This window comes from Phytophthora cinnamomi (genome assembly GCF_018691715.1).
Source record: "Phytophthora cinnamomi strain GKB4 chromosome Unknown Contig22, whole genome shotgun sequence".
Lineage (NCBI taxonomy): Eukaryota > Oomycota > Peronosporomycetes > Peronosporales > Peronosporaceae > Phytophthora > Phytophthora cinnamomi.
Window position 1 is genome coordinate 309170 of NW_027150955.1, and position 21389 is coordinate 330558.

The 21389-nt window shown below is 57.5% G+C and overlaps 9 protein-coding genes across 9 annotated transcripts; 5 read left to right on the forward strand and 4 right to left on the reverse strand.

Annotated features, from left to right (window-relative positions):
• IUM83_12056 (uncharacterized protein) lies at window positions 1–714 on the reverse strand (the record flags this gene model as incomplete). Its single annotated transcript, XM_067936658.1, has 1 exon — window positions 1–714. One exon carries the CDS (start codon window positions 712–714, stop codon window positions 1–3), a length of 714 nt encoding a protein of 237 aa, XP_067795120.1.
• Window positions 715–1020: 306 nt separating this feature from the next.
• IUM83_12057 (uncharacterized protein) lies at window positions 1021–1317 on the reverse strand (the record flags this gene model as incomplete). The annotated part of the gene is made up of 1 exon (XM_067936659.1): window positions 1021–1317. The coding sequence occupies one exon, from the start codon at window positions 1315–1317 to the stop codon at window positions 1021–1023; it is 297 nt and encodes a 98-aa protein (XP_067794979.1).
• A 409-nt stretch (window positions 1318–1726) lies between these two features.
• On the forward strand, window positions 1727–2188 carry IUM83_12058 (uncharacterized protein; the record flags this gene model as incomplete). Its single annotated transcript, XM_067936660.1, has 1 exon — window positions 1727–2188. One exon carries the CDS (start codon window positions 1727–1729, stop codon window positions 2186–2188), a length of 462 nt encoding a protein of 153 aa, XP_067795123.1.
• A 282-nt stretch (window positions 2189–2470) lies between these two features.
• Window positions 2471–2950, forward strand: IUM83_12059 (uncharacterized protein; the record flags this gene model as incomplete). Its single annotated transcript, XM_067936661.1, has 1 exon — window positions 2471–2950. One exon carries the CDS (start codon window positions 2471–2473, stop codon window positions 2948–2950), a length of 480 nt encoding a protein of 159 aa, XP_067794980.1.
• A 7443-nt stretch (window positions 2951–10393) lies between these two features.
• IUM83_12060 (Copia protein) lies at window positions 10394–11716 on the forward strand (the record flags this gene model as incomplete). Its single annotated transcript, XM_067936662.1, has 1 exon — window positions 10394–11716. One exon carries the CDS (start codon window positions 10394–10396, stop codon window positions 11714–11716), a length of 1323 nt encoding a protein of 440 aa, XP_067795008.1.
• A 97-nt stretch (window positions 11717–11813) lies between these two features.
• On the reverse strand, window positions 11814–13250 carry IUM83_12061 (Integrase catalytic core protein; the record flags this gene model as incomplete). Its single annotated transcript, XM_067936663.1, has 1 exon — window positions 11814–13250. The coding sequence occupies one exon, from the start codon at window positions 13248–13250 to the stop codon at window positions 11814–11816; it is 1437 nt and encodes a 478-aa protein (XP_067795017.1).
• An 85-nt stretch (window positions 13251–13335) lies between these two features.
• IUM83_12062 (putative integrase) lies at window positions 13336–14238 on the reverse strand (the record flags this gene model as incomplete). The annotated part of the gene is made up of 1 exon (XM_067936664.1): window positions 13336–14238. One exon carries the CDS (start codon window positions 14236–14238, stop codon window positions 13336–13338), a length of 903 nt encoding a protein of 300 aa, XP_067795016.1.
• An 839-nt stretch (window positions 14239–15077) lies between these two features.
• Window positions 15078–16405, forward strand: IUM83_12063 (gag-pol polyprotein; the record flags this gene model as incomplete). Its single annotated transcript, XM_067936665.1, has 2 exons — window positions 15078–15726; window positions 15786–16405. The coding sequence occupies 2 exons, from the start codon at window positions 15078–15080 to the stop codon at window positions 16403–16405; spliced, it is 1269 nt and encodes a 422-aa protein (XP_067795015.1).
• A 3382-nt stretch (window positions 16406–19787) lies between these two features.
• IUM83_12064 (Integrase catalytic core protein) lies at window positions 19788–21224 on the forward strand (the record flags this gene model as incomplete). The annotated part of the gene is made up of 1 exon (XM_067936666.1): window positions 19788–21224. The coding sequence occupies one exon, from the start codon at window positions 19788–19790 to the stop codon at window positions 21222–21224; it is 1437 nt and encodes a 478-aa protein (XP_067794983.1).
• Window positions 21225–21389: the final 165 nt, after the last annotated feature.

A 21389-nucleotide genomic window follows, 5' to 3' on the forward strand; every position in this document is an offset into this window, starting at 1 on the left:
CTACTCAGCGTCAGCAGTGTGGACACCGAAGAATTTGTCGGTGAGGTGTGCGATCTGGCGTGCTGGGTGATCTTGAGGGCTGTCGCGGTAGTGGTTGCGCCACGAGTCAGCACCGTTACACTCGTCAAGAGCCTCCAACAGATCGGTGGGCTCGGGGCGGTTGAGACGACGGTTCTTGATATTGGCTTGACGAGATTCGTATCCCGGATACCAGATCACGGACTCGTGGCGGCGGGGGAAGTGGAGGAAGAAGGAATCCAACAGGATGTCCAGATCACACCACCCCTCCTGCATGGCCACTATCAAGACCTGCAGAAACCCTTTCCAGCGGTTCCCGGCGTGCGATCTGCGATTGTTGCGCTCCTTGTGATACACTGTCAGCCAGGGATAAGCCTTCGCCGATGCCGGTAAGATCGGGAAAGAGTGCGTGGATTCCCAGTAGGCTTGACGATTTGCCTTTTCGTAACTCTGGTATTGTCGGATCGCGAGTCCAAGCCGGCCACCAACATCCGTCTCAAACGAGATCGCGCCATCTGAGTTCTCAAGAACTTCCCAGGGGCGCGTGGCTAGTAGAGCTCGTACGTTGTTCTCCGTGATCAGCTCCCAGCAGAAGTCGGTGTCGGCGACTTGAGGCCGATCTTCTGCCAACTCGAAATAAGGGAAGCTCCAGCCCAGCTGAATCGGCAGGACAGGGAACAGCGCCTGGATCCGCATTGCAGCGAGGGTCTTGTTGTCAAGCTCCTCTGAGATCCAGGGATCTACGTCCGCCTGGATCAAGATCCGAGGTTGCGCTCGTCCAGGGATACATTGCGCCTCAGATCCGAATGGAGCGACAGGTGCTAGTGGATTACGGGCGGGACGACGCCGATTAGCCGGGGCTGGGTCTGGCCCTCGCAGATCCGGATCCGGGTTGGTACCAGGAACCTCGTCATCGTCGGGATCATCATCCGGGGATCCACCGGATCCACCGATCACAGGCCCACGCCGGGGAGACGCGTGCTGACGACGACGCTCGGCGGATCAGGATTGAGCCATCGCCTGCAGAGTCTGGGATTCGAGCAACTCGTTGGTGATCTGGGCGGTTTCTTCATCCTCCTCTTCATCATCGTTGGTGCCGCCAGTGCCGCTGGTATCCTCGCCTTCCTCCTCCTCGTTCTCGTCGTCAGCCTCTTCGGCCGCCGGGTGGCCGTGATCTTCTCCGGGTTCGTCCTCGTCGTCCTCTACGAAGCCGCCGGCATCGTCGATTTGGCCTTCTTCAGCCAGATCGCCCTGATCCGGGTGGTGCGCTGGTTCCGACCCTGATTGATCTTTAGCCATCTCGACGTCGGAACGCTCGGCTCCCTGGTTAGGCACGGATCGGAGTGGGCGCTCGCCTGGATGTGCTGAATCGCGATTCGCCGCAGTGGAGTCACGGCGAGCACGTTTCGAGGGCTCCGGATCGGCGATCTCGCCACTTCGCTTGGGACGCTTCTCTTCCTGATCTGGGCGCTTGGCTGCTTCAGCGGGAAGATGCTCTGGGGCAGGCTGATCTGGGACCTCGCCGGCGCTCTGGCGATCTCCTTGAGGCTGAGGCAGCTCTCGAAGTGTACGGAGCAAAGCCGCCGGATCTCCCAACTCGTCGGAGGGGAGAGGTCGTGCACCTACTGCAGTGACCACGATCGCCAGACGTTGGAGAGCAACGTCATGCTCCAAGCGGAGAGCATTGCGAATTCCGCTGTAGAGTGTCATGATCCAGCTGAAGGTGTTCATGTTGCTCCCGGATCTGATGGATCTGGCTCTCAAGCAGACCCACAGTCCGCTCAGCAGTGTCCAAACTCGCCCCTGTGCGGCAGATATGCGTCAGTTCACGGCCAAGGAGTTTCAAGCCAAGACGGAGGAACGTACGGAGATCCTCGAGCTCAGATCGTGCGCGATCTGCGTCAAGTATAGCGTTGTCCCGATCCTCCACGGTACTTATCAGATCCGCAGTGGCTGCAGATTGGGTGGATCGAACGGTGTTGAGATCGGCCTGTGTCTGCCGGAGGAGCACCCGGATGCCTTGCAGCTCGTCGCGGGTGATCCCCAAGCGACGGTCAGCCTCGGTGGATGCAGCTTGGGCCCGATCCCGCTCTTGGATGAGGCGATCTCGCTCCTGCACCAGTTGATCTGGGGCGGAAGCAACGCGGGCCGCCCGATCTCGCTCATGTAGGGCGTCCTCAGCGTGGTAGAGGGCCTCTTGCGCTCGGATCGTGACACTCTCAGCTAATTCACGCACATTTTGGGCGTGGTCGATCTGCCTGTCCAGCGACCTCTGCTCCTCGTGGAGATTATGGATCTCGGCGCCAGCCAACTCTACCTCACTCGCGAGATGGTCATTGTTGTCGCGAAGTCGATCTCGCTCCTGCGTAAGCCGAGCGACCCGACGTCCTAGATCTTGGATCTCTGCAGTTTGCTGCGTGATCTGGCTTTGCAGGCTCGCGACCTGCTGGGCATGGTACCCACTCACGTCGCTGCTGGCGGAACGGAGGCCGGAGACCTCAGAGTGGAGACGTCGGAGTTCCTCACCTTGATTATTGTAAAGGCGTTCCAACTCGCGGAGTTCGTGAGTCTGCTGAAGCAGCGTTCGAGAGATCTGGGTCCGCTGACGTTCGGCCGTGTCGCGGGCCGCCGTAGCTGCTCGGAGATCCGCGACGAGCTGGACCGAGCGAGTAGAGAGGGCCCGGTTCAAGCGACGGAGTTCTTCAGGCGTGGCGCCGGTCGGAGCAGTCAGATCGGGTGGATCCAGATCCGGGCGGTTACGCGGAGCGCTTCGATCCGGGCGCTGGCCAGACAACTTTCGGTCGGGGCCGGACATGGGGAACACTGGCGCGCCAGTGGGCAGAAATCAAAGGTGCCCGCAGTGATGCCGTTGTGGGGCAACAACTACGCGCAGGAGGCGATTGTGGAGAAGCGAATTCCGGGAAAGGGGTGATTGGGAGCAATCGGCAAAAAGATGGATCTTGACGGAGTCACTATACCGCGGAAGTGACACCCGAGAAACCAGATCGAGGGGATCTGGTGATGTGGGTGGATCGAGGCTGTCAGATGTGTGTGGCGTCAAAGGGAGACTACTGGAAATACTACAAGATGACACAGAAGACGTCTACATACGGCAGAGGGCCAGATCCGTACTATCGGAAGTAGTTGGATCCAGATCACATGTACCCATGTGGATCCAGACCCGGGTCACCTGTACCCAGGCGGATCTGAGCTTCTGAGGGATGACTAGGATACGCTAAGCGGTGGATGGAGCTTACACCAGCCGAAGGACCCCAGATCAAGACAAGTTAACCCAGATCAGGGACGGTGGGATCCGGATCACATGTACCCATGTGGATCCAGATCCAGATCACATGCACCCATGCGGATCTGGGCCTCTGAGAGGTGGCAATGGCAAGCGAAGTGGAGAAAAGAGTTTGCGACGACCCAAGGACTCAAGATCAGCGAGGATCAGCGTGAATCAAGCGGATTTGGGAGAGGTGGATCCAGATCACATGTATCCATGTGGATCTGGATCCGGATCCCGTACGCCCGGGCGGATCCAAGCCTCTGGTAGACGGCTAAGACGAGGAAAGCGGGGAAAGGATGTTGCAACAGCACAGGGACCCCAGATCAACGCAGACCGACCCAGATCAAGGCACTTCGGAGATCAGCGGATCTGGATCGGGGGATCTGGTGATCTGGGGATCTGGCGGATCTGGGACTCAGTGGGTGATCTGGCGGCTACAACTCAACGGAGGGAACAAGCGACGATGCAGTGAAGGTAGAGGTGGTCCGTAGAGCCGGCAGGTACAGATGGGAAGATAGTTCGGATTGGGTGATAGGATTTTGGGATAGGATTGGACATAACCATAAATCAGAGTCGAATTTGCCTGGAAGTGCTCAAGTGGTCTACGCGCGGCGGGGAAACGCATATTGGCCCCGCTCGACGTACGCTGTGGAGATTGGATTTGGCTCCACACGCACCCAAGACTACCAAGCGCCAGCAAGCGGCCCTCACCCCCCAAAGAGTCAAATTTGCCTTGGACAACGCAAGTGCCTTCGCCTTCGCCTGGAATCGGGATCGACATTGGCCCACCAAGAAGCAGCAAGGTACTGGGTAGCAGATCTAGTGTTGGTTGAATAATCTGGATAATATATTGGCCAGATCAACCTTCCTAGTGAACTCCCTACAAGTGCAGATCCCAGATCACCCGGAGTTAACTACTTGGCCGGGTGATCCAAGACTCTCAACTACCCTGATCCCGCTACAGGAAGCGGCAAGTACGACAAAGGGCGACCTACCAACTCGTAACAAGGGCCTACAACACACCACAAGGCAACCACTCGGCCGGATCCAGATCCAGGCCGCCAGATCCAAGTCGGGAGTCACTTGATCTGGACCAAGAACCGCGAGCAGAGTGAAGATTTCCGCGCTGCTCCACCGGATCCCCGCGTCTCGCCAAGACGTTCCTACTTCAACACTTGGACTCTTCAGCAGTTACCAGAGGAGCAAGATCCAACCCTACCGACGGGTACACAAGGTGAGGAGTTCAGCACTGATCACGGATCATCGGAGTACCCCCTCCGTTAGTCGGTCTCCGGGCGCTGTTGGGAAGTTGGATCTAGCAATCTCGCAGATTTTGCTGATCCCGCTACACCACAACTTCAAGGGGCATGTGATGTCATTCAACGGTGCGGCTAAGACGGAGAAACTCGGCGGGCATGGAAGCTGTTCATGGATCCTGTGGCGATTGCCCGAGTGGCGCATTGAGATCGCTGCGAGCGCGCACCTTCAGTTGACCACGGTGAACTTAGCCGAGTATACCGGCATGAGCAACGGGGTGACCGCCGCCTTGGTACACGGGGTCACTGACCTGATAATCGTGGGCGACTCGCGGCTTGCGATCCATCAATCCATGGGGGTGATTGCGTGTAAGGGGGAAGTGCTGCAAGTCGAGTGGCACGCCACAAAAGGTTGGTCGAACAGCTGAGTTCGGTTCAATACCTTCATGTAGGGCGTTGCTACAACGCGGCCGCCGACTCCCTTGCGTCGGAAGCCCTGGAGAACAAGGCAGGTCGCGTAATTCTTCGTCGGGAGAGAAAAGCCGAGTTGAGGAAGCTGAACAGAATCCCGGAGGTCATCTACAGGGGCAGACCCGGAGCATCCAACTTCCACGGCTCAACAGCTCATGTCATCGTAAGGCCGAAGAACCAAGTTCGCCGAGTTCATTTTGGCCATAGTTATCAAGAAGGCCACAGCGACGACGTTGCGAATTCCACCACAAAGAAGTTCGCGTCAACGGAGTGTCAAGATTTGTCAACCTCGCCGAGCTGCATCCCGCCGAGCTCTAACAAGTGCAAAAATTGCGAGTCGCAACAGGCCAGCACAAATTCGCCGAGTAGAGTATCAAGTCGAAGTCGAAGTCGAAGTCGGTGATAATCGCTTTCTGGACTCGGCTGACACCGTCTCAGTGTCAACACAAGCTGAGCAACGACGAGGAACAGCTGAGTCCGAAGATGAGAAGTTGAGGCAGGTCAACTCGAAGGCGCAACCCCAAGACAAACTCGGCGACCTCAGTCCTCACCGAGAAACCGGCGCCCAGAGAGAAGTCGAGTTGAAGAGCGGTCCGATAGCTGATAAAACGCAGCACGCCGAGAAACCTAGAGCTCGGCTGGGCAGGAAGAAATGCGAAGCCCAGATTGAATCCGTTGACATGGCCGCGTCAGTAAAACGTCCAGTTGCCGAGTCTGCAAGACACCCGTTAAAGGAAGGAAGCCGAGTTTGGTTGATTATGGAGCACGTAAAGCCTCGCGTGAAGATGAAGCTTGTTCGTTGCTGGCGTATACCGTTTGTGGCGAAGAAGAAGGTCGATGATCACAACAAGAAACGTGAAACCCGTCTGCAAATGGTGCAGGTTGCAGACGAGGGCTAAGTTACTGCACCACATGTTGACCACCCGCCGAGTGATAAGCAGGCTAGGCGGAATGGAATTGCTACTGCTGAAATGGCATGGAATGTATTGATGAGATGATGGATTACGGATTACGCTGAGTTACACAAGCTGCATACGACTATGGCACTGCCGAGCTAAGTTACCTCGTAAGACCTGAATGCAAATCGCCAAGTCTCCGAGCCGTGGCCGGCGTTGACCTCGGCTGTGCTACGCCGGGTTCAAGTTCGGCTGGGGCATACCGAGATCAAGCTCAGCCGAGTCCAATTTCGACTGAGGCATGTCGACGTTGACCATAGCTGCGCCTCGCCGAGTTCAAGTTTGGCTGAGGCATACCGAGATCAAACTCAGCTGAGCCCAATCGAGTCTGGGGCATGTCTGCAACAAAACAAAAGTGAAAACTGTCTGCAAACGGTGCAAGTTGCAGGTGAAGATTAAAAGCTATTGCACCAAGTGATGATCCACCGACTCGGCGAAGACCAGCAGGCCGAGTCGAGCTGAAGAAAGCTACTGCGTCAAACTGCATACGTTATATGAATTACGAAATGGAGATGTGGAAGAAAATGAACCGTACCAAGCCGAGTTGCGACATCACCCCTGACGGTCGCGTCCCGACGAAGGCGCCGAGTCCGCAAGCGAAGCCACCAATGCCAGCAAAGTAACAGCGCCTCCCCGCCGAGCTCGACGCAATTGCGGAGCTCGACGCCTAGTAACCGTAACCGAGCTCGCGGGGACAGCGGGGCCGGGTACGACCGAAGTAGAAGTACCAGTCGAGTTGGACCTCGCCGAGTCGAAAGGGTCGTCCGGAAAAGCTGGACCGAATAGTGAGTGTGTCAGCGAAGGCCCACACAACATCGGCGAGCTGAGCTGGGACCCAGGCGTCGAGTCGAGATCTTCCACTGACTTGAACTGGAGCTGGACTGACACCTGCCTCCAGCAGGACACCCCTTCGCGCCGAGTTGTACCGCAGTATACCAGGCGGGGTGTGAGCCAGCCTCCACGCCAAGTGGCGCCGACCTCAACATGGGTCCAGGTCAGCCGAGCTCCAATCCAACTAAGTTGCTGCATGTCGAGATCGAACTCGGCGAAGGTTGAGTTCGGCGGGGTTCGAACCAGAATACTAGCCTGGTCCGCCGAGTTCAGCGCGATCTCCTGGAGACGCCACAGCATGACACCACAGCGATCAGCTGCAACCCACTCGATCGACACAAGTATCGCGGACTTACCCTGCTAACGGAGCTGGTGCTCACCCAGTCGAGCTCAGCGGGCTAACGGATCGAGAGCTGGTGCTCACTCAGTCGAGATCAGCGGGGCCCACAGACTTGCGGGGCTTCTGCGCGGCCATCATCGCGCTCGGGATGCTGAGGGAGGGGCCTGGCCGACTTCGGGTTGCCCGGTCCAGGTCAAAGGGGGTCGATGACCGAGCGCTAACTTGGCCGGACGGCGGGACTTGGCTTTTGCGATTGACGCATCTGCACGCGCACAGACATTGCGGGACGCAGAGACCACATGTCAGTCAAGGTGTGTGCCAACGCGCAAGTCATGAGGAAGCCTCACCTTGTCGGGGTGACGTCGTCGTGGTCGCGCTCTGCCGGCTCCTGTCGGCTTCGATTTTGGGAATGTGATGACTGGACTGAAGAACTCTATGTGGGACACACCAAGTGGGTCAGGCCCCTCACCACCTCGGCTCGGAACATGACCGGGGCAGTTGTGGTGTAGGAAACATCAGTTTTGTGGAACACCCAAGTGGAACAGTGTACCAAATCCGCCTAATAGCGGAATCGACAGTACTACTCGGCTGGATGGTACACTGTGCCAGTCCGCCGAGCTCGCCGAGCTCGCAGTGCCGAGACGGCCAGGAAAGCAACACCGACGGTACTACTCGGCTGGATGGTACACTGTGCCAGTCCGCCGAGCTCGCCGAGCTCGCAGTGCCAAGACGGCCAGGAAAACAACACCGACGGTACTACTCGGCTGGATGGTACACTGTGCCAGTCCGCCGAGCTCGCCGAGCTCGCAGTGCCGAGACGGCCAGGAAAGCAACACCGACGGTACTACTCGGCTGGATGGTACACTGTGCCAGTCCGCCGAGCTCGCCGAGCTCGCAGTGCCGAGACGGCCAGGAAAGCAACACCGACGGTACTACTCGGCTGGATGGTACACTGTGCCAGTCCGCCGAGCTCGCAGTACCGAGACGGCCAGGAAAGCAGCACCGACGGTACTACTCGGCTGGATGGTACACTGTGCCAGTCCGCCGAGCTCACCGAGCTCGCAGGCTTCACGAGCGCACTGCGGCCGACTGAATGGGAATCAAGAGCACCGGAGACCAAGGACGGGTGGCGCCACGCGAGGAGAAGACGCACGTACGGCGGTCCGAGTGCGGGGACGCTAGGAGACGCTCAGCCGAGTTCAAGGTAGTTTTCAGGCCTTGAGCTCGGCTAAACATAGCCGCCGGCCGCCCAGACGACGCGGTGCACGGCCAGAAGGCGCACAAGAGGACCAAGCGTGAGCCCGGCGAGCCCAGCAGCACGCAGCCGAGTCGGCGAGACCTCCCCGTCGAGCTCGCCGGGTTATCCGGACAATTTATCCGGCTCCGCCGAGTTCGAAGCGTCGCTGAGAGGGTGAAGGGTCGGCCGAGATCCGAAACCACTCCATTTCACTTGATATTTGTATAGGACCTTCGGAATGGTGGAGGCGCCCTTTCAGGGCGCCCAGGAGACTTAAGAACAAACAGAGCAGAATTTTCTAGGCCCACAACACGTGCACACTTTCTGGTAAGTCCCTGCACGGGGTCGGATTACGCCTGCCGTCGGTACCCGAGAGGCATAGCTTGTAGGGTACTCGACTGGCAGCGCCAAGAGATTAGGTCGGCCCGGGATAGGGCGTTGGGTGCTCGCCAAGTGCGAAGGAAAAGTCTCGCTAACTCAGCGAGCCGGTACGCCGGACAGCCTGGGTGCCGTTACTCTTCAAGTCGGGTTGCTTCTGCCCCAGCGGCCTGTAAAAGCGCTAGCGCGCCGCCGTTCATCCTTTGGTGGAGGGCACAGGAGTTTGTGAACGGAATCCGCTAGCTCGGCGGATCTCCGGAAGAGTGGACCTTGGTTGGCAGGTGTCGGCGAGAGGCGAGACACCCGCTGTCCCGGTTGGGCCGAACCGCGAGGGGACAACCCCTGCACAGGCCAACAATCGCCGACCTAACTCGGCGATTGTTGTGGTTTGTGCTGGAGATCCACATCTGACGATATTTGTGTGTTCTGCAATACCACATTCGCCAGCTCCTGCTTCAGGGCGGCGAACTCAGCGCCCTGCAGACGCTCCACGGCGGTCACCCGGTCGTGGAGAGACGCGTACTGATCAGCCCGGGGCTGATCATACCCGGGGCGTGTTCCCACCCCCGCCGCCGCCGATCCGTGACGCCCGCGGCTCAACCCGCTGGATTGTTGAGCGGATTGTTGACCATAGTATCCCGAAAACGAACCCTCAAGGGGCTCGTTTTCGTATTCGTTGGAGAGGATTTCCTCCCCATCAAGATACATGGGAGCCGCGGAACGTCTTGCTGGAGGACGTTCCGGAAATGGTGAGGGCGTACGAGGAGCAGTACGCACTGGCACAGCGGAAGTAGTGCGAGCGCTGCGATCATCGCCAGCGCCCGAACCCTCACGTGCTAAGAATTTAGCACGGAGCTCTTTGAGACTCTCGGGCACACGGAACGACGTGTACCCGTTCAGGTCGCGGTCGCTCAAGCGGACCGCGGCTGGGAAGCACTTCGCGCACTGAAAACCCTCGGGCACAGCGCACGGCACATTGGCCACCTCCGCAGCAACGTGGAGTTGCTCCAACTTTCCACGCTTCGAGTACGTCTCGAAGCGATCAAGTTTCTCAAGTCGATCCTGAGCAAGTTCGGCATGCAGGACAGCAAACCCGTGAAGACGCCGCTGGAGCCAGGACTTAAGCTGACCAAGAACATGTGCGAGGGTGGCTGCAAGCATGAAGACACAATGAAGAACGTGCCGTATCGGAGTGCTGTCGGCGCGTTGATGTACCTGATGGTGGCGACGCGTCCGGACCTGGCTGCTGCAGTAGGCGTGTGTTGCAGGGTACTGAACCTTGGTACACTGTACCAGTTCCGAGGTACCCCAACCGGTTAATCGAACCGGTTAACCGAACCGGTCCAATACGACCACACGTTGATTAGACGAGTAGGTTGATTGAACGAGTAGTGTAGAATGATGGTTGATTAGACGCACTAGTTGATATGATGCATGGCCGCGTGTCTTTAGCACTAGCCTAGGGTGTAAGCTCCAACAATCCAATCACTTCTGAATTTCGATTCAACCCCCCAAGTGACCTTCCTCGCCTCGCCCCAAGCATCGGCGGTGTCTACGACTAAGTCTCCAAGTGCAAGATCCCAGTACGACCTTCTTCAGGTTATGAGCCCAAGCACCATGTCCTCTGTCCAAGACACCAAGATCTCCATCGACAAGTTCAACGGCGACAACTACGCCACGTGGAACCGCTACATGCGTGGCGTGTTCCTGACCAAGTCGGTGTGGAGCGTCGTGAACCGCGAGACGAAACCAAGCTTCGCGGACACGAGGGCCAAGGACGACTACGTCAAGTCGAGCAACATCGCGTTCGGCCTGATGTTGCTCCACATGGATGCTGACTACCATTATGACCATTATGTGGTCGACGACTGCGAGAAAGCGTGGGTGGCCTGGACGCGACTGCGTTCGCTCTACGGGGGGTCGCAGAAGGCTGGACGCATCTATCTGAAGCGCCAGCTCTTCAGCATGGACATGGCAGAAGGCGGCAATGTGCTTCATCATTGCAATGAAGTCCTCAACATCAGCGCCCAGCTCAGCAACATCGGCGCCAAGATGGAGGATGAAGACGTGGCGATCTGCTTGCTCAGGAGTCGGCCCAAGAGTTTCGAGAACGTCGTTCTCAACTTGGAGATGAGCAACGCAGAGCTGCGCACACAAGATGTGATCAAGGTGCTCACGAATGAGCACATCAAGCGGCAGGGTGAGAAGACGGCTCAGGTGAAGATTGAAGATGCTGTGAGGGCCTTCAATGCCGACCGTGAAAGTCGCCACTGCACGTACTGCGGAAAATCGGGGCACGTCATGGAAAAGTGCTGGACCAAGCAGAAGGAAGAGAATCGAGGTGCACGACGTGGCCGGTCTGGTCGCGGTGCGAACAACGTCCAGTGGCGTGACGACAGCGATGACGACTGCGTCGCGTTCGCGGTCTCTATGGAGTGTGGAGTCTCCAGGACCAACAAGTTTCAAGGCTCATGGGCGATCGACAGTGGTGCCACGCACCACATCTGCAACGACAAGGCCAAGTTTGTCGACATCAAGGTGTGCGACGAAGGTGAACTCACGGTCGCCAACGGCAACACGGCCAAGATCATGGGAGTCGGGACGGTCATGCAGCGAGTCACTTTGCCCAACGGCAAGGAGTGCGACATCCGCATTCAAGATGCACTGTATGTCCCAAGCATGAACAAGAACCTGCTTTCGGTGCCGCAGATCAACCGAAGCGGACTGTTCAAGGTGGTGTTTGATGGTGCTGAAATGCACATCGCACAGAAGAAGTCGAAGAAAATCGTGGCTTCCGCGGACCTGATCGACGGGCTCTACTGGCTCCGAGTCCCAAGCTGCGCTGCGAATTCGGTGTCCAAGGCGTCGGTCAACGCGGTGGATCTTCATGCGCGTTTGGGTCACGCGCCGAATGACGTTCTTCGGAAGATGGTCGTCTAATCAACGTGTGGTCGTATTGGACCGGTTTGGTTAACCGGTTCGGGTACCTCGGAACTGGTACAGTGTACCAAGGTTCAGTACCCTGCAACACGTCCCCTCAATGCGAACACGCGTGAACGCCGAGCGCAGCCGTCAAGTCCTTGTGGCGTGGTCCGGCAAGTCCCTTGGTCATGATGTCGGTCAGCATGGTGGCAGTCTCGCAGTACTCGACGATCACTTCGCCGCGCTTGACTTCGTCGCAGATGTGATGGTACTTGATGTCGATGTGCTTGGCGCGACCATGGTTGACGGGGTTCTTGGTCATCTTGATGCACGACTGGTTGTCTTCGAAAATCTTCAACTCGGGCGTGACTCCACCTGCAGCAACCAGGATCTCGCACAGCAGCTTGTGCACCCACTTGCCTTCTTGAATCGCCAAACTCAGTGCGATGTACTCGGCCTCTCCTGTCGATAGCGACACACTTGACTGCTTCTTGGAACCCCATGAGATCGGTCCGCCGGCGACTTGGAACAGGTAGCCCGACGTAGACTTGCGATCACTAAGATCACCAGCCCAGTCGGCATCCGAGTAACCTTGAAAGTCGATGTCCTTGCCCGGCGAGAAGCGGATTCCGTGCGACTTGGTCCCTTGAAGGTAGCGGAAGATGCGCTTGACCGCAATCCAGTGCTCGACTTGCGGGTTCTCCATGAAGCGTGACACGTAGCCGACAGCGAACGCAATGTCCGGGCGAGTCGATGTCATCAAGTGCATGAGTGCACCGACAGCCTCGCGAAATGGCGCGTCCAACTTGGTCATGGCGTCGCTTGAGACCAGCTTCATGCTGATGTCGACCGGGCTTGCAGCGTGTTTGCAGTCTTGCATGCCGAAGCGCTCCAGGATGTCGTTGATGCAGCGAGCTTGGCTCAGCGTGACACTGCCATCCGCGTTGTCGACCACCTCGATCCCAAGGATGAAGGAACACTTGCCACTGTCGGTCATCTCGAACCGCGACTTGAGCTGGCGCTTGACTTCCGCGATCATTTCCGCCGAACTTCCGGTCACCAAGACGTCGTCCACGTAGACCAGCAGCAGAACGCATTCGCCGTCGACGACCTTGATGTAGAGGCAGGGGTCGTAGCTTGACACGCGAAAAACGATGGAGCGCACGTACTCGTCGAAGGTCTCGTTGCAAACTCGCGAAGCTTGCTTGAGCCCGTAAATCGCCTTGAGCAGTTCCACGCAGTCGAAACCGTCGTCCAGTTCCACGCCTTCAGGCACGCTGCAGAACACCTTCTCCTCCATCAAGCCGTACAGGAACGCAGTCACCACGTCGAGTTGGTCCATGGGCCATCCGAAGTACTTGGCAACCGCAATGATCATTCGCAGCGTGACGTACTTGACCACGGGCGAAAACGTCTCGGTGTAGTCGATCCCATACTTCTGCACGAAGCCTTTCGCGACGAGCCGAGCCTTGAACTTCTCGATCGATCCGTCCGCGTTGCGCTTGATCTTGAACACCCACTTGGTACCGACTGCGCGTTGGTTGTTGGGCAGTTGGCGGCTCGGAAAACACCTCGCAGCCGCATTGACTTGAGTTCGGCGCGAATTGCCTTGCGCCACTGGACTTGATCTGGTCCGTTCACAGCTTCTTGAAACGTCTTCGGCTCCGCGCTGTACTTGCTTCCACAGCTTTCGCACTTGCACGCCAGAACATGGGCGGAGTCGAACCGTCTTCATCGTCTTCTTCCGATTTTTCTTCTTGCGCCGCCGTAGATTCACGTTGGTCTTCATCTTCCGAGCGTCCAGGCGCACTTGCTTCTTCGAGTCCAGCACTGCGACGAGGACGCCGAACATTGTCGCGATCTTGGTTGTCCGGACGCGATTTGCGCTTCCCCGCCTGCGTGAACACCCTTGTGCCGGAGTCGTCGGAGACTTGCATGTCGTCAAAAACGTCCGTAAGTCGGTTGACTTCTTCACCATCGGCAGCCGTGGAGTCATCGAAGCTTGACTCATCGAATGTGACAACGCGAGAGATCACCACCTGCCCCGCCTCGATGTCATAAACTCGATACGCCTTGGAACGCTCCTCGTAACCCATGAAAATTCCTTCACGAGCTTTCGGGTCCCACTTGAGTCGCTTCTCCTTCGGCGTCAAAACGTAGGCCTTGCACCCGAAGATCCGCATGTGCTTGACGTTGGGCTTGGACTTGTAGACGATCTCGAACGGAGTTTTGTCGGGCGACTTGGGTGACGGCAGACGATTCTTGACGTAAATCGCCGTCATCGGTGCTTCCGCCCAGAACGTCTTGTCCAACCCAGCGTAGTGAAGCATGCTGCGGCCGATGGTCACGATGGTTCGGTTGGCGCGTTCAGCCGTCGCGTTGGTTTGGTGCGCATACCGAACCGTGGGCTGCACTTCGATGCCGTGGTCTTCGTAGTACGCCAAGAGCGAATTGGTCGCGAACTCCTTGGCTCCGTCATGGCGCACGAACTTCACCCTGGCATCGAATTGCTTCTCCACCTTGGTGATGAATCGGCGCAAGCAGCCTTCTGAAGAAGGTCGTAGTTGGGTCTTGCACTGTTCGACTTGGTCGTTGACACCGCCGAGGCTTGGGGCGAGGCGAGGAAGGTCACTTGGGGGGTTGAATCGAAATTCAGAAGTGATTGGATTGTTGGAGCTTACGCCCTAGGCCAGTGCTAAAGACACGCGATCATGCGTCCTATCAACTAGTGCGTCTAATCAACCATCATTCTACACTACTCGTCCAATCAACCTACTCGTCCAATCAACCTACTCGTCTAATCAACCTACTCGTCTAATCAACGTGTGGTCGTATTGGACCGGTTCGGTTAACCGGTTGGGGTACCTCGGAACTGGTACAGTGTACCAAGGTTCAGTACCCTGCAACACGCCCCCTCAATGCGAACACGCGTGAACGCCGAGCGCAGCCGTCAAGTCCTTGTTGTTGTCAAGGGATCGCCTCGACCAGCTGCGGTGTACCAGTAACGTACCGGTGTGACCTTCACTCAGTGGTGCCGCCATCATTCGTGTGATGATGGGACGAGGATTACGGGACGCTGATGATGGGACGAGGATTACAGGACGCTGATGATGGGACGCGTGGGTACAAGATTGTGGGTACAGGATGGGCATCTACGTGGCACTCGCTGATTGGCTGAAGACCTTCTATCCAGTTAGGAATCCAGTAGAGTGTATCCAGCAGGAATATCCAGTAGTTTTAGAGGTAGCAAGCAGTTCGCGAACTAAGGACCTAAATCAATCACTTTGCATTCTGACATCAAGTGCTCAAACGACCTTTACTTTTGGTTATGAGCCCAAGCCCCGTTTTCCCTGCTGAAGACTCCGACTACGCTTTCGCGATGGACGCCGCCTCGACCACGACCTCTCGCATCAACAAGTTCGACGGAACCAACTTCCACACGTGGAAGTTCAAGATGGCGATGGTGCTCGAGGAACGAGACCTGTGGGAAGTGACAAGTGGAGAGATCAAGCTGGAGCACTGCGCCACTACGCTGGACCAAACGTCGTTCAAGAGGAAGTCTCGCAAGGCGCTGGCGATCATCTGTCTCGCGATGGAAGATTCGCAGCTGCCGCTGGTCCGGTCGGCGAAGGATGCGTACGATGCATGGTCAAAACTGGAAGGACACTTCGAGAAGAAGAGTTTGGCCAACAAGCTCTTCCTTCGTCGACGTTTCTTCACGACGATGATGGCGGAAGGTGATGATGTGCTGGAGCACATCAACAAGATCAAGACTCTGGCGGAGCAGCTCGACGCAGTGGGCGCTCCGGTCAGCGAGGATGACTTGGTGATCACGCTTCTTGGGAGTCTCAGCGAGTCGTACCAGTTCCTCATCACGGTGTTGGAGTCGAGAGCCGACTCGCTGTCGTGGGAACTCGTGACGGCTCGGCTGCTGCATGAGGACATGAAGCGCAAGGAGCAAGGTGGCGGCGTCGACGGAGCCGCGCACGGTCAAGGCCAAGCGTTCATGACAAGCGACAACGGCAAGCGTAGGGACGGCAGGCGACCGCCAACAAGGCCAGCGCCTGCCACTACTGTGGGGAGCAAGGACATTGGATCGCCAAGTGTCCTGTGCGAATCCGCGAGAACGCGGAGCGGCAGAGGCCGCAGCGAGCGAACGTCGCGCAGAGTGAGGACGACTCTGGCGACTTCCTCTTCTCGGTTGGTGGTGGGAGCAACACCACCAAGTCGAATGAGGTATGGCTGGTCGACTCGGGTGCAACGCAGCACATGACCAGTTCCAAGAAGTTCATGAGGAACTACAAGAAGATCTCGCCGGTGGACGTGCATCTCGCGGACGACGGTGTGGTGCAAGCGATCGGGAGAGGCGACATCGTGATGAAGATGCAGACCCCACGCGGCGTCAAGAAGGGTGTGCTCACGAATGTGTGGCACATTCCCAAGTTGTCGCGCAACCTGTTCTCCGTCGGCAGATTCACCAAGGACGTCGGGCCTGTGACGTTCGAGAGCGACGGGTGCTTCACGGAGACGAAGGGTCTCAAGTGGAAGCTCGGCGCTCGCGAAGGCAAAGGGCTGTTCAAGCTGAGCATGACACCGGTGATGCCTGACGAGGCCAATGTGGCAAGCTCGAAGGATCGCAAAGGGGACACCACGTCGTACCTCTGGCACCTTCGACTTGGTCACATTGGCCATGGCATGGCGGTCTAGACGCCATCGTCAAGAAGGGCTACGGCTCTGACATCGACATGACATCGGTGAAGCAGTGGGAGCTGTGCGACGGATGCTCACTCGGCAAACAAACGCGAGTGAGCTACATGAAGTCGTCTCCAAACCGTGCGAAGCAAGTGCTGGAAGTGGTTCACAGCGATGGGTGCGGCCCCATGTAGAAGTCTACGTTTGGTGGCAAGCGCTACTTCGTCACGTTCATCGACGACAAGTCGCACTTCTGTGTGGTGTACTTGATGCGGAACAAGTCGGAGGTGGCCGCCAAGTTCGCTGAGTTCGTTGCGTTGGCTGAAACGCAGACCGGCAAGCGTGTGAAAACGCTCCGGAGCGACAACGGTGGCGAGTACACTTCGCGCGAGATGGCCAAGTTCTGCAGCGACCGTGGTATCGTGCAGAAGTTCACGCCGCCGTACACGCCACAGCTGAACGGCGTGGCGGAACGGATGAACCGGACGTTGGTGGAGTGTGCGCGCTGCATGTTGGAGCATGCCGGGTTGTCGAAGAGTTACTGGGGTGAAGCGGTGGTGACAGCCACGTTCCTCCGGAACCGGTGTCCGACACGCGCCATAAGCCACGGCAAGTCGCCGCACCAAGTTTGGACGGGAAAGAAGCCACTGCTGGCGAACCTCAAGGTGTTTGGTTGCCACGCGTACGTGCTGGTCCCGAAGGCGAAGCGGTCCAAGTTTGACGCCCGGTCGGTGCGTTGCCGGTTCCTGGGGTACTCGGAGCACGAGAAAGCGTATCGGTTTGAAGAGATCGAGAGCGGTCGCGTGTTGGTGAGCCGCGACGCGCAGTTCATGGAAGACGTCTTCGACGGTGGGAGACGCAAGTATGCTGCGAAGTAGGTGGTGATTGGTCTTCCAGATGAAGACGATGAAGATGCCACGGATGAAGAGACTCCGTCCGAATTGGATGAAGACGGCAGTGAGGATGAGGCTGCGCGGGATGAAGACTTCGAACCCGGCAGCAAGCGACACCCGCGGACGCAGTCACTAGAAGAAGCCGTGGAGGTGCCGAGGGCCAAGCGATATGCGCCGCAGAATGGACGTTCGACGCTGGATGAGATGTCTGCGGCGGCCCAAGAGAGTCAAGATTTTGAGGCTGCGTACGTCGTGGATTCAGTGGGAGAGATGCCGACTACGTTCAAGTCGGCGATGGAATCCAGCGACGCAGCCAAGTGGAAGGAAGCATGCGACTCGGAGTACGACTCGCTGCTCAAGAACAAGACGTGGGAAGTGGTGCCACTGCCGAAGGGACGCAAGGCCATCGGCAACAGATGGGTGTTTCGCGTGAAGGAGAACCAGGCTGGAGAGGTCGAACGGTTCAAGGCGCGTCTGGTGGCCAAGGGGTTCTCGCAGAAGTACGGCATCGACTACGACGAGACCTTCGCTCCAGTGGCCAAGTTCACGTCGATCCGGGCCGTGCTGAGTTTGGCCGCCAAGTATGGTCTCAAGCTGCATCAGATGGATGTGAAGACGGCGTTTCTGAATGGCGGCTTGGACGAAGAGATCTACATGGTGCAACCGGACGGCTACGTCGATGAAGACCACCCGGACTACGTGTGCAAGCTGAAGCAGTCATTGTACGGGTTGAAGCAGTCGCCGCGCATGTGGAACAAGACCATCGACGAGTTCATGCTGAAGCTGGGGTTCACCAAGTGCGAACCCGACCATTGCGTCTACGTGAAACGCGACGGACACAGCATGATCTTCGTGATCATCTACGTGGACGACCTGATCCTGACCAGCAACGACGACGAGCTGATGGAGTCGACCAAGCGCGCACTCAGCAAACGGTTCGAAATGACAGACCTCGGCGAGCTTACGTACTTCCTCGGCATGGAGATCAAGAACGACTTGGAGTCCGGCAAGGTGACGATGCGGCAGACCAAGTTTCTCAAGTCGATCCTGAGCAAGTTCGGCATGCAGGACAGCAAACCCGTGAAGACGCCGCAGGATCTAGGACTTAAGTTGACCAAGAACATGTGCGAGGGTGGCTGCAAGCATGAAGACACGATGAAGAACGTGCCGTATCGGAGTGCTGTCGGCGCGTTGGTGTACCTGATGGTGGCGACGCGTCCGGACCTGGCTGCCGCAGTAGGCGTGCTGAGTCAGTTCACTGCCGACCCGTGTCCCACACACTGGCAAGCCCTCAAGCGTGTGCTCCGGTATCTGCAAGCCACGCCCACGCATGGCATCGAGTTCTCGAAGGGTGACGGCTGCGGAGTTGTGTGTGGCTACTCGGACGCAGACTGGGCTGGTGACATCGAATCGAGAAGAAGTACAAGCGGCTACGCGTTCATGATGAACGGCGGGTGCATCAGCTGGAGAAGCAAGAAGCAGCGGACGGTGGCGCTGTCATCTACAGAGGCGGAGTACATGGCGCTGTCAGAGGCGACGCAGGAGGCGGTGTGGCTCAAGGTGTTTCTGCGCGAGCTCGGCGAAATGGCAAGCGATGAAGCAATCAAGATCTACGAGGACAACCAAGGCTCCATCGCGTTGGCCAAGAACCCGGAGTTCCACAAGTGCACCAAGCACATCGACATTCGCTACCACTTCGTGCGTGAGAAGGTGGAAGACGGTCAGGTGGTGTTGGAGTACTGCTCGACGAAGGACATGCTGGCCGACATCATGACGAAGGCAATCACTTCTGTGCAGTTCGAAGTTCTGCGACACAAGCTGGGGATCCAAGGTGCAGCCGACGTCGAGTCGCGTGGGAATGTTGTCAAGGGATCGCCTCGACCAGCTGCGGTGTACCAGTAAGGTACCGGTGTGACCTTCACTCAGTGGTGCCGCCATCATTCGTGTGATAATGGGACGAAGATTACGGGACGCTGGTGATGGGACGAGGATTACGGAACGCTGATGATGGGACGAGGATTACGGAACGCTGATGATGGGACGCGTGGGTACAGGATTGTGGGTACCGGATGGGCATCTACGTGGCACTCGCTGATTGGCTGAAGGGCCTTCTATCCAGTTAGGAATCCAGTAGAGTGTATCCAGCAGGAATATCCACTAGGCTTAGAGGTAGCACGCAGTTCGCGAACTCAGGACCTAAATCAATCACTTTGCATTCTGAAATCAAGTGCTCAAACGACCTTCCTTTTGCCTGGACGCTCGGAAGATGAAGACCAACGTGAATCTACGGCGACACAAGAAGCAAAATCGGAAGAAGACGATGAAGACGGCTCGACTCCGCCCATGTTCTGGCGTGCAAGTGCGAATGCGGTGGAAGCAAGTGACAGCGCGGAGCCGAAGACGTTTCAAGAAGCTGTGAACGGACCAGACCAAGTCCAGTGGCGCAAGGCAATTCGCGCCGAACTCAAGTCAATGCGGCTGCGAGGTGTTTTCCGAGCCGCCAACTGCCCAACAACCAACGTGCAGTCGGTACCAAGTGGGTGTTCAAGATCAAGCGCAACGCGGACGGATCGATCGAGAAGTTCAAGGCTCGGCTCGTCGCGAAAGGCTTCGTGCAGAAGTATGGCATCGACTACACCGAGACGTTTTCGCCCGTGGTCAAGTACGTCACGCTGCGAATGATCATTGCGGTTGCCAAGTACTTCGGATGGCCCATGGACCAACTCGACGTGGTGACTGCGTTCCTGTACGGCTTGATGGAGGAGAAGGTGTTCTGCAGCGTGCCTGAAGGCGTGGAACTGGACGACGGTTTCGACTGCGTGGAACTGCTCAAGGCGATTTACGGGCTCAAGCAAGCTTCGCGAGTTTGCAACGAGACCTTCGACGAGTACGTGCGCTCCATCGGTTTTCGCGTGTCAAGCTACGACCCCTGCCTCTACATCAAGGTCGTCGACTGCGAATGCGTTTTGCTGCTGGTCTACGTGGACGACGTCTTGGTGACCGGAAGTTCGGCGGAAATGATCGCGGAAGTCAAGCGCCAACTCAAGTCGCGGTTCGAGATGACCGACAGTGGCAAGTGTTCCTTCATCCTTGGGATCGAGGTGGTCGACAACGCGGATGGCAGTGTCACGCTGAGCCAAGCTCGCTACATCAACGACATCCTGGAGCGCTTCGGCATGCAAGACTGCAAACACGCTGCAAGTCCGGTCGACATCAGCATGAAGCTGGTCTCAAGCGACGCCATGACCAAGTTGGACGCGCCATTTCGCGAGGCTGTCGGTGCACTCATGCACTTGATGACATCGACTCGCCCGGACATTGCGTTCGCTGTCGGCTACGTGTCACGCTTCATGGAGAACCCGCAAGTCGAGCACTGGATTGCGGTCAAGCGCATCTTCCGCTACCTTCAAGGGACCAAGTCGCACGGAATCCGCTTCTCGCCGGGCAAGGACATCGACTTTCAAGGTTACTCGGATGCCGACTGGGCTGGTGATCTTAGTGATCGCAAGTCTACGTCGGGCTACCTGTTCCAAGTCGCCGGCGGACCGATCTCGTGGGGTTCCAAGAAGCCGTCAAGTGTGTCACTCTCGACGAGCGAGGCTGAGTACATCGCACTGAGTTTGGCGATTCAAGAAGGCAAGTGGGTGCACAAGCTGCTGTGCGAGATCCTGGTTGCTGCAGGTGGAGTCACGCCCGAGTTGAAGATTTTCGAAGACAACCAGTCGTGCATCAAGATGACCAAGAACCCCGTCAACCATGGCCGCGCCAAGCACATCGACATCAAGTACCATCACATCCGCGACGAAGTCAAGCGCGGCGAAGTGATCGTCGAGTACTGCGAGACTGCCACCATGCTGGCCGACATCATGACCAAGGGACTTGCCGGACCACGCCACAAGGACTTGACGGCTGCGCTCGGCGTTCACGCGTGTTCGCATTGAGGGGGCGTGTTACAGGATACTGAACCTTGGTACACTGTACCAGTTCCGAGGTACCCCAACCGGTCCAATACGACCACAGGTTGATTAGACGAGTAGGTTGATTGGACGAGTAGTGTAGAATGATGATTGATTAGACGCACTAGTTGATAGGACGCATGGCCGCGT